The sequence below is a fragment of the Strix uralensis genome, chromosome 4 (genome assembly GCF_047716275.1).
Source record: "Strix uralensis isolate ZFMK-TIS-50842 chromosome 4, bStrUra1, whole genome shotgun sequence".
Classification (NCBI taxonomy): domain Eukaryota; kingdom Metazoa; phylum Chordata; class Aves; order Strigiformes; family Strigidae; genus Strix; species Strix uralensis.
Window position 1 is genome coordinate 106677310 of NC_133975.1, and position 16493 is coordinate 106693802.

Genomic DNA, 16493 nt, shown 5'->3' on the forward strand with positions numbered 1-16493 from the left:
TTTTCAGTCCATATGCAATACAGCAGGTACGTTAAACTGGTATTCTAAAGAGAATGATGATTACATGCTGGTAATTTGTCACAGCCCAGGTCATGTGGTTAAGGTATTTGTTTCTTAATGGAGCAGCCAAAGCCTTTCCAATCACACTATTCAGGAAAAGTAGCTGCAAATTCGTAGTAGCCATGAGTAGTCTCAGCATGGGCTGCAGGGAGTTTTGGGGCTTTCTCTTGCCTTGTGGTTGATATCTCTTAACTTCTATCCAATTTTCTCCCAGTTCTGAATTATAAGGTCAGGGGACTTTGTTACTTCAGTCTGTGAGTCGGTGAATTCCCATAGATTGTTTCTGACAGCCCAGGACCTGGATAGTTGGAGTGCTTGCTCCCTCATTCCTCGAATAGGAGCTGTAGTGGGCCTTGTTTTTTCTCAATTTGAGCAAGGTATTTGTTAATTAGGCATGTTTACATAATAGTCCTATTTCCCCATAGCAGAGGTACATTTCCTTCCCAGCAAGCCCAGAGCAGAGTAGGCCATTCTCCAGTAGGAACAGGCTTGATGCATGAAAGCTACGGTGGTTGCAGAGGGCATCCTTTCCATAGATGCTGTCTTCTAAACCATGTTCCTCAATCTTGATCAGGGCTATTTTATGCTACAGATTGGGATTCACTGACATTGTGGATTACCAAATCTATGCACAGCCTCTTTCTGGTTCTAATTGTGAAAGCTGAGTGTTAAGTTAGTACTGTTTTCTACTCCTTTGATGTGAAACTGGTAGATACCCTTTTTTACACCTTTCCTAAATAGCAATTCAAGTATCTCTGAAAGTCAACAATGATTTTGGATCCTTTGGTTAGCCACGGCACCATAATTCTTATAGCCACAGATGTTCTTTCATATCCCCTACCATGTGAGAAAGGTATTAATTAAGAGCTAACTGTATTTGTGTAACATCTAAATAATATTAATCAAAGCACTATTGATGGATTGCATAAATTCCTTTGTCACTGGTTTTATCTCTAAAGAAGCCACCAACATGCCAGTAAATGTTTAATACTTAAGAAGAGGTGAATCCTCTTTTCATAGGAAGTTACCAAGTTGTTTGAAGATGGTTTGTAAGGTCAGACTTTTTTCTTCTGGACTCCCTGCACCCAAAGCTGTATTATGAGCATTCCTCAGGGAACTGATAAGATCTGCTTTTTGCATGCTTTAAGCCTTCAGGGTGATTTGTTACAATTGCAAGTATTTCCAAGCCACCTCCACCACAGGGGTCCACTGCAGGGTGTTTTCTGCTGTCGGGGGTAGCTCTAACACATTAAAGTGAACTACAGCTCTCTAACTTGAATTGGCTGTTGAAAAGGGGGTGGAGGGAGGTATTTTAGCCTCTCCTTTCTCTCCTCATCGGTGCCTCACGAGGATAGACTCCTAAGGATGAATTAATTCCCCAGAGGTTGTATGGGAGGAAGACATCCCAGTTTCTAGCTAACAAGCCTCCTGCCCTCCACACCCTCCAGCTCCAACCCCTCCTTTCCCCCTCACCCCTCCTTCTCTGCTAAATGACCTTTTGACCTCTTTATTTTGTAGCGGTTCACTGGTTAAATTTAGAACAGAAACCATATGGATAAAAAACCATGGTCCCTGCTGCTCTGGGAGTCTAGTCTAGCTCTCCAGCTGTCCAGTGGAGGATAGACTTGAACATTAGTACTAGAGAACCTTCCTCCCCTGTCCCTCCCAGCCATCCCCACCTCAAACAAAGCAGCTGCCTGACACTCCTTGGCTTCTGAATCATCTGATGAAGGGGGTCTGTTATGGGACACAAACCAACCTGATCCATCCCAGATGGCCATATTTTCATTTGTTTCTGTTGTGCTTTTTTTTTTTTTTAAGGATCTCTAGGAGGGATTCCCAGTTCTTTAAAAAGATTTTTTTTTTTGATGTGGGTTTTTTTCCCCTCGAGTCATTATCTAAGCTTCTTGGCAAGACAAGCATTCTGCACTGTTTGTGGTGATAGACCCTGGGATCATCCTGTCCAGCCATCTCTTGTTGTCCAGCAGGGATGACAATTATTTGTTTACTATCAAGAGCCAAGAAATATTTACATTTTTAGTACATACACTACTTACAGGATTTTCAGAGTCATGTGGTGTTTCAGCAGAGGGAGTAAAAGGAGGGTATATTCAAGAAGGTGGTATGGAAGAGCCAAAAAAAAAATTCTCCATAGCAAGATGCTGCTGAATTTTGCCCATTTTGTCCCTCCAAGACTTATAGAATCTCTCTGTATGACTCATGTCTGGCCCATAAAATTTGAATCTTTAAGTCGAGGATGTCCTTTTGCAATTAATCAACATCAAAATTTGTTTCAAATTCCAAGAGATATATCTTGGCTATAGAGTAAAGCTACCTCACACCTCTTATCATTTCTTTTGTGTTCTGTTAATATTCTGTGCATTCAGTTTCCCTAACTATTCCTAATCAGGTGCCCCAAGATGTTCTGTCTGCTTGGTTGCAAATTCTAGCACTTTGGCCGTACTTGGAGAACGATCAGTCCCCTCCTTACATAGGGATTCTATAGTCACCACCTCGGGAATACTTACAGCCCATCTGGCTCCTGTTTGTGATACCAGATATTATGTGGTTATGAGATCTGACAAACTGTAGCATCCAGGAGATTCCTCCCCTCCTGGTCCTTCAGACAAGAGACCACTGGACGGTTCCCAGGTGCACACAGAAGTGAGGCTGAGCCTGAACTGCAAATATGCTCCCATGCACACGTAGACAGTACAGACATGTGTGGCTGTAAATACTAACACATGGCAGGATGCTACTTTTACAGGCACCCCCCCCAACCACAAATGGCATTCACATGGAACAGGAAGACGACAAATGGCCTAATCCTGTTCCTACTCATCAGGTAACCAGGCTTGAAATCTGCAGTTTGCTAACATATCACACACGTGCCCTCGCTCAGCTGACATGCATACTCACAGCCATGCATCTGTCCAGTCTCTGCCAAACCTGAGTCCTTCCAGGATCTACCTCCAGGCCCTGGGCTTTTTAATCCAGTCTCTGGCCAGGATCTTGGGTTTCCAGACTATGACAGGCTAGTCCAGTGTAAAGCTAACTAGATGAACATCCTCAGCAACTATTTAGGAGCAAAGAACATTTGAGAAGACCAGATAGACTACAGTGACAAGGCAGAGCAGTGTACTGACCTGCAGCCTGCTAACATGTGGCCAACCCCTTCCCCTCCTATCCACCTTGATCCTTCCCCTAAACAGCCACGTTTTTCACATTCCCACAGCTTCCTCATCTTAAGAGATCTTAATAATAAGTTTTACCTGGTCCCAGAATTTCCCTCATATCCCATAAGAAGTTTGCTCTTGCTTGTGAGATGAGTTCTGGTAATCCATGATAACATTGTTCCTATTTCTTACAACGCTTCTGGTTGAATTTCTTCAAGGTCACATTCAAGTCGTTCCTGTAATGGCCCATCCGTCAATGTCTCAGGAGTTCTGGTCTTTGTTACTCTCTCTTATCTGCACTTTGTTAGAGTTTGTGTATCTGCACATTTAACTTATCACCTCTCCTGTTCCTAGGCTGTTTTTTATGCTGACTAGCTAACTCCCAGATACCCTTACGATTTCCTATTTGCTTTCAACTGCAAAACCAAATTAAAAGAAACTTAAGAAAGCATGACACAGTGTTTGTAATGATTTTTTTCCTATATTCCAGTTGCTGTAGTTGTCAAAGGTATTCAGTGATTTTGAACAGGAAGCAAGGTTTATGGAAGTACTTAGCTGTCAAGATATAACTGTCACATGAAATTTTTTTTTTTCTCTGAATTATTTGATGTAGAGTTGGTGATTGGTTTGCTTTAGTTTGTGGGAAGGGTTGGGGTTTTTTATTCCAAATTTTAATAATAAGCATGATTCATGTCCTTTTGTTTACTTCTGCTTCTTTTGCTCCCTTTTAATTCTCTGTACCAGCTTGTTATTACTTTACAATTAAAAGTGTCTATTTTCTTCTGAGCATCTGTTTGTGGCTGCTGCAGTTTGCTTTTCCATAGTGACTTAATGTTGCTGTGTGGAAGTGTAGGGTTCAAAGTAAAGCTTTCCTACTTTAGGAGAGAAGTTTTATCTAAGGCTTTCTATAAAAAGAGTCCATAAAAGAAGTGTTTCATGGTAGAGTAGGCAGCAGTAGGAATCATGAACAGCATTTAAATAAAAGAATCCAGTAATTTAGAGCCATCTTGCTGCCTATGTCTTTTTAGTCTAAACTTCTTTCTTCTGGCTGCCTGGCTTTGTTATTCCTAAGTCTCTTCTTTTTTTACTCCTCTTTCTCCTATTTTTTAATCTTAAATTAGAATGCATGGCCTTGGGAGAGGGACTGTCTCTTATTGCCTATGCATTTTTTTGACAGTATAAAGATAGTTCCCTCTTCTGACTGAGGCCTCTGAATAATCTTACAATATATCTAAGAGGAAAACATGCTAACCTTTCAAACTGCAGTCTGGCTTGTGGCCTAGTTGAAGTGGCATATTGCCATCTGAATGACTTCAAGACTTAAGTTTTACCTTCATAATTGTCAACAGTGACAGACTGCTCCTAAGGGGGAGGGTGAGCTGGGAGCTACGGGTGATCCCAGCCCAGGGGGTGTCCTCACACACCAGGGCACAATACTGCAGCACCTGAGCATGGCAGGCAGAGATGGTGCTGGGAACAGGGTCCATCCACAGCCCTGGATGAGGCAAAGTGATGAACCAGGTCCAGGGTCTATCCAGAGAGTCCAGTCAGGAGTAGCAGGAGATGGGGCTGAAGACACTGATGCAGTAAAAGTCTGTGGTCTATCCAGGAGATAGGGCTTTGAGACAGGTAGACCTACAACACAGCTCAGGAAGGGACTAGAGAGCACAGACTGAGCTTAAACAGAGCCCCTGGGCAGAGGGTGGGTGGAGGTCCAGCCAATTAAGGCTTCAGGGCTCTGACAGCACTAGCTCTTAGAGGTAAAACTGTTTGAAGAAGCATCAGTATTTCCAGTGTTTTCATGAGAGACAATAAGCATAGAGAAATCAGAGCCCAAACTATTAAGTTTTCTCTGCAGTTTCTTTTATTTAATGAACTTTGTCCTGATGTAGGAGAAACTCAAAGGCTGGTATCTGCTATAGAAATAATTTGGAATTGGGTGCCAGTAATTCTGAAAATTAAATACTAAGACAATTGCAACATAAAAAATAAGACTCAAATTATTAGTGACTGTTAAGTTTTAATCACAAATATACCATGGGCATATCATGCTTTTTTACTCTGTTTCTTTTGACACTGATGAACCATCTCACTGCACAGACAAGTCCATCTGGGCTCTGCATGAATGCATGCTAAAATGTGTCACAATGAGAGTGGTAGCTTTTGAATAATTATCTTGTACAGTTTCTTTTTAAATGCCAAAGATAAAGGAAGTCTGTTGCATACAGTTGTTTGCTAGACAGCAGCAGAATGCAGGATCTTTATGTCAAGGAGTTTCCTAGAGATAAGGAATAGTGACTTGAGGGTTAAGTTTTTGGTGTGATATTATTTTTCATATTTATTTCATCTGTGTTTTTCAAAATATTTTGAGAGTGTGAGTATAGGAGTAAGTCTGTTTGACAGAACTTACAACCAAACAAATAGATCCTACATATGGTTTTTGAGGGGCATTTTCTCTGAAGTGTGGAGTATGTGTCTGGATCTGTTACAGTTGACCCTTTTCAGTCTTTCTGGTCTCTGGAAGGAAGTTTAATTCCATATAAGGGAGGGATTTGGGACCATGTTTGTTAAAAAAGCTTGTGGCGTTCACAGAAGAATTAGTTCAGTCGATTGCAAACGTTGGGCTGTGTTATCTCCTAACTCCCAGCAGCACTTCCTTTGTTAAATCAGAATATTTTAGTATGGACTGGTGTGGCACTGGTAACAGAAAAAAGAGTCTTATTTCTGTGTCTGTGCCTTGGAGGTAAAGAGGAGTCCAGCATTATATATATCCAGTAGTCTGACAAAAGCTTGAGGTGTTCTTGGGGGGACAGAATGACTAAACCAGGTGCATGCTTTGCTGCTCTGAACTTGGTTAAATATGGGGAGACTTTCAGGGGTGAGGAAAGGCATTTCTCTGACTTCCAGTTCCTTTTCAAATGTCAGGTTCTTTTTTTGAAACTCAAGATTTTTAGGAGTTAGCCAGAAGTAATTTTTGCATTGCCAGATCTGACTGATGTTAAGGATGGCTAAATCTGCTGGACTGAATGACCCAGGGAATCTTTCACCTCCTGGGCCCGTCAGGATGAGGGCTGCTCCCTATTTCTGATCTTAGATCCAGCCACTAGTGAGGTCTAGTACAATTTTCAAAGAGGTGCACACACACATGCACTGTACAGATGTGACTGGTGCCAAACAGATTGAGACAAGTAGGACGCTTGTCGCTTTACCCAAATAAACACAGGCAACGCAGAGTGCCTGATTCTGTTTCCAAGGGTTGCTGCCTAGAGAAAACCTTCATGGGTTTCTCCAGGATCTGTCCCCACACTTCTCATTTTGCTTGCCAACTAGCCTGGCTTGGAGTTCACTAGCATATCTCTCACACACACACACACACACACACACACTCTAGAGATAGGGATCACACAGGAGGTAGTTAGGAATGGCATTTAATAAGAAGACAGGATGGACTGCAATGGTTAGACTGCACCAGACAACTGAATTGACCAACTTTCTGCTTATATGTAATGAGCCTCTTCTATCCTTCCCTCTCCATTTTTCTGTTTGTTCTGCCCTGATCCACCTTGACCCCTTCCTTTTCCTGCCATTGACCTTTCCCTTAAACAATGCATAGTAAGTCCTGTACGATCCCCCAAATCTCTTGTTCAGTCCCAAAGTCCTCCCCAGGGAATGCTTCCCAGCATAAGTCCTATACCTCTTTGTGCAATAGTCCCCCTTGTTTTTTGCACAGTATTCTGGAGAGGGTTTCTTCTGTTGAATCCCCTTAGTGGGTGGGTTTTACACTAAGGACAATGACTTTAATTGTCCGTCTTTGACGGTTTTAGGAATAGCTGATTTGGATGGATAAGACTGTCTGTGTTCTCCCCCTTGTCATACCAACCTTGTTCCTCTGATCATTATCTGCCTATTTTGAATAGCCATTAGCTAGACATCTTTGCAACTAGTCTTTTGCTGGCTTTTTTATTTTAAAAAGGCTAGCTTTCTTTCAGTTAAGTATTTAATGACAATGATTTAAAAAAATACCTGTACCAAAGGCTGAGCATAGAAAACATTTACTTGGAAGGTTAGTGTAGTAAAGTATCAAGTGGTAAAAGATGAATTAAAAAGGAATATATGCCTTAAAATGTGTCATATATTGGTAAAATTCATCTTAGTAAAAGATGAATTAAAAAGGAATATAGCCTAAGTAGCCTTCAGAGTAGTCTGCAATGATCCAGAGCTGTTTATTGTATGTTAAAGAAATGAGAATTTTTATAGGTACTTCAGAGATGACAAATAGAAACAATTCCTTCTTTGCCATTAATGTAAATTGAAAAGCTTCCATTTACTTTTATGTGTATTCATGGGATTATATTCAGTGTCTCCCACAAGACAGTAGGGGGTAATGGACGGGTTTAGTACCTTTTTAAGTGATTTGTGCTGTTCTTGACCTAATCTTCAGTATCTTTTTTCAGCTGCTGGTTCAGTTTGTTCAGAATACTTCTATTCCACTGGGGCAAGGGCTGGTGGAATCCGAACCAAAAGACATCACCTGTCTTTCTCTCCTTCCTGTTACTGAGACCTCAGAATGCAACAGACTCATGTTGCCAGGTAAAATCTATGCGGCAGACCTTAGCAAGCGTGCCCTTCACACAGCTCTCTTTACTGCACCACTGCGGTCACTGCCTCTTGCTGATAAGGCATTCCAGGCATGGAGGAACAAGTTCAGAAGGCTGACTGAAACTTTTCTCATTTAACAGTGAAGTCTGACTAGTTATAGAAAATTCCCTCCTCCTCCAATCTCTCTCAAGTTCTGATTTTTTTTCTAGAAAAATAACTTCATAGGTATCTTTTAGTCATAGTGTATTTATACTTTTATTTACTTCGGTTGCACTTTCTTCACTAGATGATGAAAGAGATCTCACTTCTCCAAGTCATACCAATTCTTCCAAAGATGTTTCTTCATCTGCTGTCTTGAGAAGTCTCCAGGTAAATGTGGGCCCTGATGGAGAGGAAACAAGGGCACAGAATGTACAGAAACCATCTGAACTTCTGTCAACTCCAGAGACTTCCAGTTTATTGCAAGACCTCCAGCCCAGTGACAGCACTTCATTTATTCTTCTCAACCTAACAAGAGCAGGTAATTCTCCTTCTCTTTGTCATCTGGCTGGGTATGTCTCAGACAGCAGAATGCAGGAGATATGAGTAACAGCTCTGTCCCTGCTGCTTATGAGGGGAAAGACCATGAAATTTGCTGGGCATTATTGGGTATTTCAGGAGCATTTAATCATCAACAGCTTTCTACAATGTCGAGGTCAGCGAAGACAAAAAATCAAAAAGAAATTTCCCTCTGTTACATTATCCTTCTGTTTCATGAGGTTGTCTTCTTTTCTAGGGCTGGGGTCTCCAGCAGAGCACTTGGTGTTTGTTCAAGATGAAGCAGAAGATTCTGGGAATGATTTTCTCTCTCATGATAGCACAGACAGCAGTACCCCGTGGTTCCTACGAGTGCAAGAATTGGCCCATGACAGTTTAATTGCTGCCACTCGGGCACAGCTTGCCAAGAATGCCAAAGCAAGCAATAATGGTAGGAAATCCCCTGATTCTGTCTCAAAAGTTGAATGTTCCATAGAAGGCCCCTAGTTTCAGCTGGTTTCCTCCTCTGTTTCACTTTCTCTTGCTTTTGATCTGTTCTGACATCTTCAAATCATCAGTGACAGAATTACACAAAACAACCATGTATTTTTTTGCAATATAAATAGGGTCCCCAGTTTTTCTCGGGGAATGAACTTTAGTGGAGCCAGCAGTTCCATTGTAGTCTGCCTGTTCTCTGGTACATGTAAAGAGTATCTTCATTCTGACTGCAGCTGCCTGTATTTCAACTTTCATTTTCACATTGAAGTGTCTGTTTTTAATGCATACTGTAATTCATACTTTCTTCCTAGCTCCACTGGGTTTGGAGCTCAGCTTTCTGGAGAATACATAATTGGATTTAGTCACAAGCTTTATGACAATTATTTTAATAAATAATTGCAAACAAATGCAATATCTCTTTTAGCTAAGGTGTTTTTAAAAAGAGTTATTCTGGCTGATACTTAAAATTGGTTGGTTGATGTTGATATAATTTTTACAGTTTTTGATGTATTGGCTTTCTATTCTTGTGGTAAGCCTCATCTGGTAGCAGCTGATCTGATACAGCTAGGTTGTTGGGAATAGTTTATGGGCCTGGTAAGGTTTGCAAATTTGTGTCTGATCCCTGTTTTGGGCTAGGCAGCAGCATGTAGGACATGGTAAACAATTAGTAGCCAGGCACATACCTGCTTTACAGTCCTGTATCATATATGATGCTGGGTTTATATATTAAATTTGACACATAGTAATCTGTATCTTATTTAGATTTTGGTGGGCTTTTTCTTCCAGGTGAAAATGTTCATCTGTGCTCAGGAGATGGGCAGCCGAAAGACTCTAGCCCAATTCCTCATTTATCTCGCGTGGAAAGGAAGCTGAAGTGCACAGTTGAGGGCTGCGATCGGACATTTGTGTGGCCAGCTCACTTCAAGTATCATCTGAAAACACACCGGTGAGCAGAATAAAGCTATATGTTTCAAAGTCATGACTTTGAAAAACTGTGCTCTGTATTTGGGATAATGCTAGTTTTTGACATCGACGAGCTGTGAAAACCTGGTATTGCTCTTGGAAGTACTAGGCCTGTTGCTTGCTCTAGGTCATTTGTGTTGAAACACTTTGACCAGATTTGGATTATTTTTGTAGGTCCTTGTTATTGTTTGGTTTAGAATATTTGTATTTTAACAGGTGGTCAGTAAAGACCATCAGTATCGCTTCTGTGGTATAGTGAACATTAGAACTTGTAGCATGCTATCATATTTTTATATATCCTTGAACAAAGTTGCTTGCTCTAACAAATGACCCTAATCTTTTTTAGCTAAGAAATTGGCAGTCTGTAAGGTAAATTGTAGACGAGAAGCTTAAAAACTGTGAAGGACTCCAACAGACATGAGCCCATCATCTTGCCCTGAGACAGGGCCAGCAGTAATTGCATATGTTATGTGTACACATACAGTAATTTTTGATCCTCCAGTGACTGAAATTCCACAACATTCCTATACAATCTGCTTTACTAAATCATTCTGGGTAGGGAATAGGCAAGGTAATAAGATGAAAAGATATTACCTGAACGGATTATTCCAGTGGACCACCCAGAGTCTGGTTCCTTAGGACTAATTTAGGTCACTCACTTCGGTCGAGTCTCTCTGTTTTCTGATATAATTAATTTTGGTTTAAATGTTTTTACTTTTTATTTAATCAAAAAAAGAAGTCAGATGTTCATGAAAAATACATTGCAGTGGCTGGTAATGAAACAGCTATTTTGTTGCTTTCCAGGAATGACCGCTCCTTCACCTGCCCAGCAGAAGGCTGTGGAAAAAGTTTCTATGTCTTACAGAGGCTGAAGGTGCACATGAGAACTCATAATGGTGAAAAACCCTTCGTGTGCACAGAGCTGGGCTGCGGGAAACAGTTCACGACAGCTGGAAATCTGAAGAACCACCTACGAATTCACACTGGTGTGTTTTAGACCTCACCTATTTGTGGTCTGCAGAGGTGGGGTCTTTACTGAGGAATAAACCACTTCCTCCTCTGTCCTCAAACTTTTGAGAATATTATGTTGTTTATCTCTGCCCTTCATTAATGTCCCTTTTCTATCAATTCACATTGACCAATAGGGCACATTAATCAACTGCTTACCCCCTGTACAATTTCACACAGGTTTCACCCTTCAGATACCATATGATGATGCTGTACTTTGCTCAGACCCACGCTCTGAAGATTCCCTTCTCCCCTCAAGTTGTTTGACGGAGGGAGGGTTGTGAGTTGTTTTGGGGAGACTAGACTGTTCCCAAGGGAATAGTTAGTGAACATGACTGCTGTAATTGTTTTTATAAAGAAGCTATTTTAAATTCCTGAAAGGCACAATAGCGTAGATATTTCTCCGGTGTGGAGTCCTGGTGGACACAATTGTAGCTGTACTGACATCTGGCTGAATCTGACTAATTTATGTTACCTATGGTTCTTGTAGAATGACTACATTTGGGAAATTTAGGGAAATGAGGAGTTCAGTGGAATGAGTTGCAAAAATATAGGAGCAAAGTCTAGTAGAAAAGGGCAATAATTAGAATACAGCATTTTAGCATGCAAACAGCTCTGTGCTAATGCTAATTCAGGATGTTACCATATGCTGGAGCCTATGTACTCTTAACTCATGCTCAGCTTTTTATATTAAAACAAGAACCTTTATTTCATAGTGCTGTATTTTATACATGGTTTGTTTATGATGTCTCCTCTGTAGAATTTCATCCTGCCTTGTCAATATTTTTAGAAGTTGGTGTACCAGCCAAAGCCTTGAGAACTACATAAAATACTTTAGGTGTTTTTATCCTAGAAGGTGGTTTAAGAGAGGCACATAAGTTACTGCTGAAATGAATAGCAATTTAATAGTTAGCAAAGTTCATAGTGAATATTCTGGTGGGTTTGTTTGGTTTTTTAAGCCTCAGGGTTGGTTATCACACCACTTAAACAAATGGCCCAGTTCAAGCCTCTCAGAATATTGGTAGAGATTCCCTGATGGCCTAGGAAGGTAGCATCGCATTACAGTTAATTAACGCTTCAAAATAACCTTGACAACTGTGAGAGCACAAGGCCTCTCTAGTAAAATGAAATTGCAGATTATGTGGGCTGCCAGCAGCTGTTTGTGCCTTCTGCCTTACTTAAACACTACCGTATGGTATGCAGTTTGTAGCTACACATGGAAAAAGGTTGCTATTTTAAAGAATTTGCAGTCTAGCTAGAACACACGGTTTGGGGGCAGATGTTGGGATGTAGTTAAGCATTATATATACCAATAATAAAATTTTGAATGTGTAGTAACAGCAGCCATAATTTTTGCAGTTTTCTTTTACACTTAAAGCTTCCAGCCAAGATGCAGATAAATAGGCCCATGCACAATCCGCTATGGTAGAGTGAGTGTTCTGCAACCAAGAGAGTAGTAGCATCTGGAGGAGTAAATAATAACTTTCTTACCTGCAAATTGATGATATGCAATTAAGAGTTTGATCAGACCAAAGGTGTTATAAAACTGCAGGTGTAAATAGATCTAGGGTTTCTTATAGATAAACTGTGTACTATTATTTTTGTCAATGGTAGTTTTTCTTCCTTCTTCCAAATTTTAAATATTTATAACAAGCCAGAAGGTACAATCAGTGCTTGAGAATCTGCTACGTATTTCAGCTTTGTAACACCAATCAGAACATACTGTGTTGATCTTTTTTGCTCAGATCTGTTGAATGCTGTAGTAGATAAGAAGCTGAGCAATGAACTGTAGGGAGAGGACTTCTAAAGGCAAAATCACAGTAGAAACAGCTTTAAAAACAAGTTTACTCTGAAACAACTATGTATATGTTAGACAATAAAATAGCTAAAATAGCTTGCTTAATCTCCTGGGGACTTGCTGTTACTCTGATACAGTAGTCTAGTTAAAGACTTGAAATCATAGTGTTAAACATGATATATTGAGTTCTTTAGTGGGATGTTGCAGGCAAAAGTTACCTCTGGTTTTATTAAGGCTTTATTAAGAGGGTGTTTAGAGCAGATTAATTATATTGCATTGCATTAGTCTAGTCACCTCCCAATTTATCTTTGTTTAGACAAATACAAAAATAGCTGTGGAGATATATAAAAATAAAAAATTTCAGCCTGTGAGAACAAATTGTGCCTTGAATTACTGTTCCTCCACACATAAATATAAATGACTGACACATCTCTCACAGGATTTTGGCAAGTTCAGCCTGATCTGAAATAAAGTATAGAATCTGATATGAAGGGAAGTACAGTTAATGGGCGTTTTGGCACTGAGAGGCAGAAAGGGAACAGGATCCTGGGAGTGTGTGGAGCAGAGAGCTGGTTGTTAAGAACTGCATGTAGAAGATATATCATAGTCCAGGTACTTTAATATTACTCTTCTGGTATTTATATACCTGGAAGATCTATTTAGAAATAGTGGACCCTTGCTTTGCCTTCAGTGAATGATGATCTAAGAATATTTCAGAAAGAATGCCGGTGTTTCCTCTTGAAAGCTGATTAAGAGAATGCTTTAAAAGTCTTAGGAAGCATATACATAATTTCCGTTGAACTTTGTTGCGTGTAAGGCCAAAAGGGGGAATGGGGTAGAGATCTCGAGGCTGTTCTCAGGGACTTGGACAATGAGGTCAAGTTGTGATCCCAAAAATCTAAGAACTTGCTTTTCCCTTGTAGGGGAAAAACCCTTTCTGTGTGAGGCACAGGGATGCGGTCGCTCCTTTGCCGAATACTCCAGCCTTCGGAAACATTTGGTTGTCCACTCAGGTAGGAGTCTTCATCTGACATTCTGTGACTTATCTAAGAAAAGATCTTTATTGTAGGACTTTAATTTGATTTCCTTAAGAAAAATCCCCTGGTTTCTACAGGACTTCTGGTCACAGTGTTTCACAACTTCCTTTGTGGTGCCTGTAGCCTGTATGCTAAATTTTATGTTTCTAAATTCAAATGACATTTTAAAAATTGTTTCTAAAATGTCATGAAGTTGGATATCTGTTTCATAGCTGCCATTTTGTTATTTAAAAGGGAGAATGTAGCACCTCTGTATATTAATCAAAGCCATTCAAATCTGAACTGTCTCATGAGTGGGTTTCTGACATAGGTAGGGTTTTCCTTTATTTTTTAATATTACATACTTGTAATTGGACAAAGCATTAGATGGAAATGTATTTCACAAGTGTTTCAAAGCCTCTGCCTTCTGTTTTGATTGATCTATCTTAAATATCATCAGCACATGATGAATATGGCATGTTTTGGGAAGGGGAGATTTTATTGGAGGAGTAACTTTTGGGACTACTTGAGTTCTCCACACCTTTTCTTCCCTGCCTCCTTGGCTTCCATGCTATTGATCTCACATGTATGGACATCATACTTGTTGTATGGTGAAAATGTTAGTCTGCTCTGTAAAAGGGAAATCCATTCACAGTGACAAGTCATCATCCAGTCTCTGCTCAGTCATGTAAACTGGATGCTGAAATTTGTTGTGTGATGGCAGGACATAGCTTCCTTGCCTCTGCTTCCTTGCTTTCGGTCATTTTATTCTAGGTATGGGACATCAAATATTTCCATGTCACTGAGTAAGAGATTCCAAGTAACTTGTTCCCTCTCATAAATCAGACTCGAAGACTTTATGTTACTCTTCAGACTTGAGTTTTCCAACAGCTGGCAATAGGGATATCTAAAACTCTTCTGTTCTGGAAGCTTATTGCTCTCCAGGAAACAGGAACATTTCTCATTTGTTTTTTCACTGATAATTAGCACCAGTGGTGTCAACAGCCATTTCAAAACAGTATTATTGGCTTCTCGGTTGATGAGGTTTTTCTTCTCAATGTGGTAATTCTTGGGATATTTTTTCCCCTCTCTACTTCAAGGAGTGAAGCCCCATCAGTGCCAAATTTGTGGGAAGACGTTTTCCCAGAGTGGTAGCAGAAATGTGCATATGAGGAAACACCACTCCCGAATTGGAACAGCTGGTAGCAGAGAGCGAGAACAGCCAGGTAAGGAAGGGAGGGCACTGTCTGTGGGGGAGAAGTGCTGGAAAGAGTTAGTGGATGGTCAAAGAGAAGGGAAGATTGTTTGTCCTGAAAATATGAGACCACAAGCCAGTAAGGAATAAAATACTGTTCTTGGAGATGAGGATGGATTGCTCACCTTCCCCTTTTCTAGGACAGAAGACAAAGGCGTATTTCTGTATTGTGGTCAAGGAGCAGATAGGTTTATTGTTTTCAAAATTAACATGAATCTAGGATCTTTTTTTTACATGGAATTTGTGTCCTTCATTATGTATTTTTGTTGTAAGCAGCCTGTTTTTTTTATGCAGTATGAATTATTTAAAGAGAAAACCAAGCCTGCATGAGATCCCACCATACTGCAACTCAAAACAATAACTATAGGGCTTACCATCCATTGGAGTGCCAGATGCCCAAAGAGTAGAAATGGATAGAGTAGGTGTCTAGGGAAGAAGTCTGTGTGACTTGAAGTGGGGCAGCGATTGTATCTTATATTACAGTATCATTACATCATGAGAATTTTGTTTTACCCTTTTTTTCCAAATAGAGTCACTGATGGGCAGCAGTTTGCTGGAAGAATCTACAGTGCATAGTAAGAATCTCATCTCCATGAACTCTCAACCCAGCCTTGGTGTTGAGTCTCTGCACCTGCCAGACACTGAGTCTATTATTGGAGTAGAGGAGGGTGAGACCAGCTGCTCTTTTTTCCGCCCTCTTATATGTGGTGACTGAAGTGGGATCGATTATTCCTCCTAGAGGCTCACCATGTTGCAGTGGGATGAGTGAACATTGCTTTAACAGTGCACGGAGCAGGTGGGTAGATGGAGAATGAATCATAAAACTGGAGTTGGAGAAGACCTCCTGGACCAAGTTTCTCTCTTGCAGAACTTAAAAGGTGAAGTCTGCTGCTTAGGTGTCATTTAGCCCTTGTCGTGGAACGCCATTTCAAAACTGTTTATGCAGTCCATTCTCCTAAAGCCTAAGTGTTTGTTTTCCTGGAGCACCTAGGAGCCCCAGTTAAGGACCAGGACCTCATTGTGCTAGGCACCGTACAAACATTCAGTATCTTGAGCAACAGGCCTGCCTTCCATCCTTTACCTTCAGAGACTATATTCTAATACATCTCACTGTCAGAAGCTGACTTACTATCTGAAATAAACGTACTACTTGATATCATTTAATTACATTTGCTGTGTTCTTTTCCTGCTTTCCCCAGTCACTTTTTCCTCCAAAATTTGTTTGGTATATCAAGCTCTTCAAATCAGTCTACGATGCAGATCATTTTGTATTTTTGTTAAAGACATTCTTCAGAATTGGCATTATTAAGAATGAAGAGTTTTGCTAAGATACTATGCATCTATAATAACTATAAATGCAAAGAGAATGCTTTGAGTTTATATTGCTCCCTAGCTGAATGTAAAGGTAGTGCTGCTGTCAGTACTGTAATTTGGAGGTCTTGCAGAAGCTCTGCCCGTGAATCAGGATCTCATGGGGGTTTGGCTACCATCTCATCAGTTGATGGGAGATGGTCCAGTGAGATGTCTTCTTTACTACAGTATTTTTATAAATTAGCTGAACAGGGTGTAATTCTTTTAAATGAAAATAACAAAATATTTTCATA

General features: G+C 40.4%; 1 protein-coding gene across 8 annotated transcripts in view; it reads left to right on the plus strand.

Moving 5' to 3' along the window:
- Positions 1–16053, plus strand: part of ZNF410 (zinc finger protein 410) — a 22093-nt gene extending 6040 nt beyond the window's left edge. For all 8 annotated transcript variants that reach the window (XM_074868367.1, XM_074868364.1, XM_074868368.1 and 5 more), the window contains 8 exons: positions 7691–7826; positions 8122–8355; positions 8611–8802; positions 9636–9795; positions 10617–10798; positions 13542–13631; positions 14735–14860; positions 15420–16053. In XM_074868367.1, the coding sequence (XP_074724468.1) occupies positions 7691–7826; positions 8122–8355; positions 8611–8802; positions 9636–9795; positions 10617–10798; positions 13542–13631; positions 14735–14860; positions 15420–15604 (1305 nt within the window). In that variant the 3' untranslated portion in view covers positions 15605–16053. The remainder of the gene's footprint in view (positions 1–7690; positions 7827–8121; positions 8356–8610; positions 8803–9635; positions 9796–10616; positions 10799–13541; positions 13632–14734; positions 14861–15419) is intronic.
- The last annotated feature ends 440 nt before the right edge of the window (positions 16054–16493 follow it).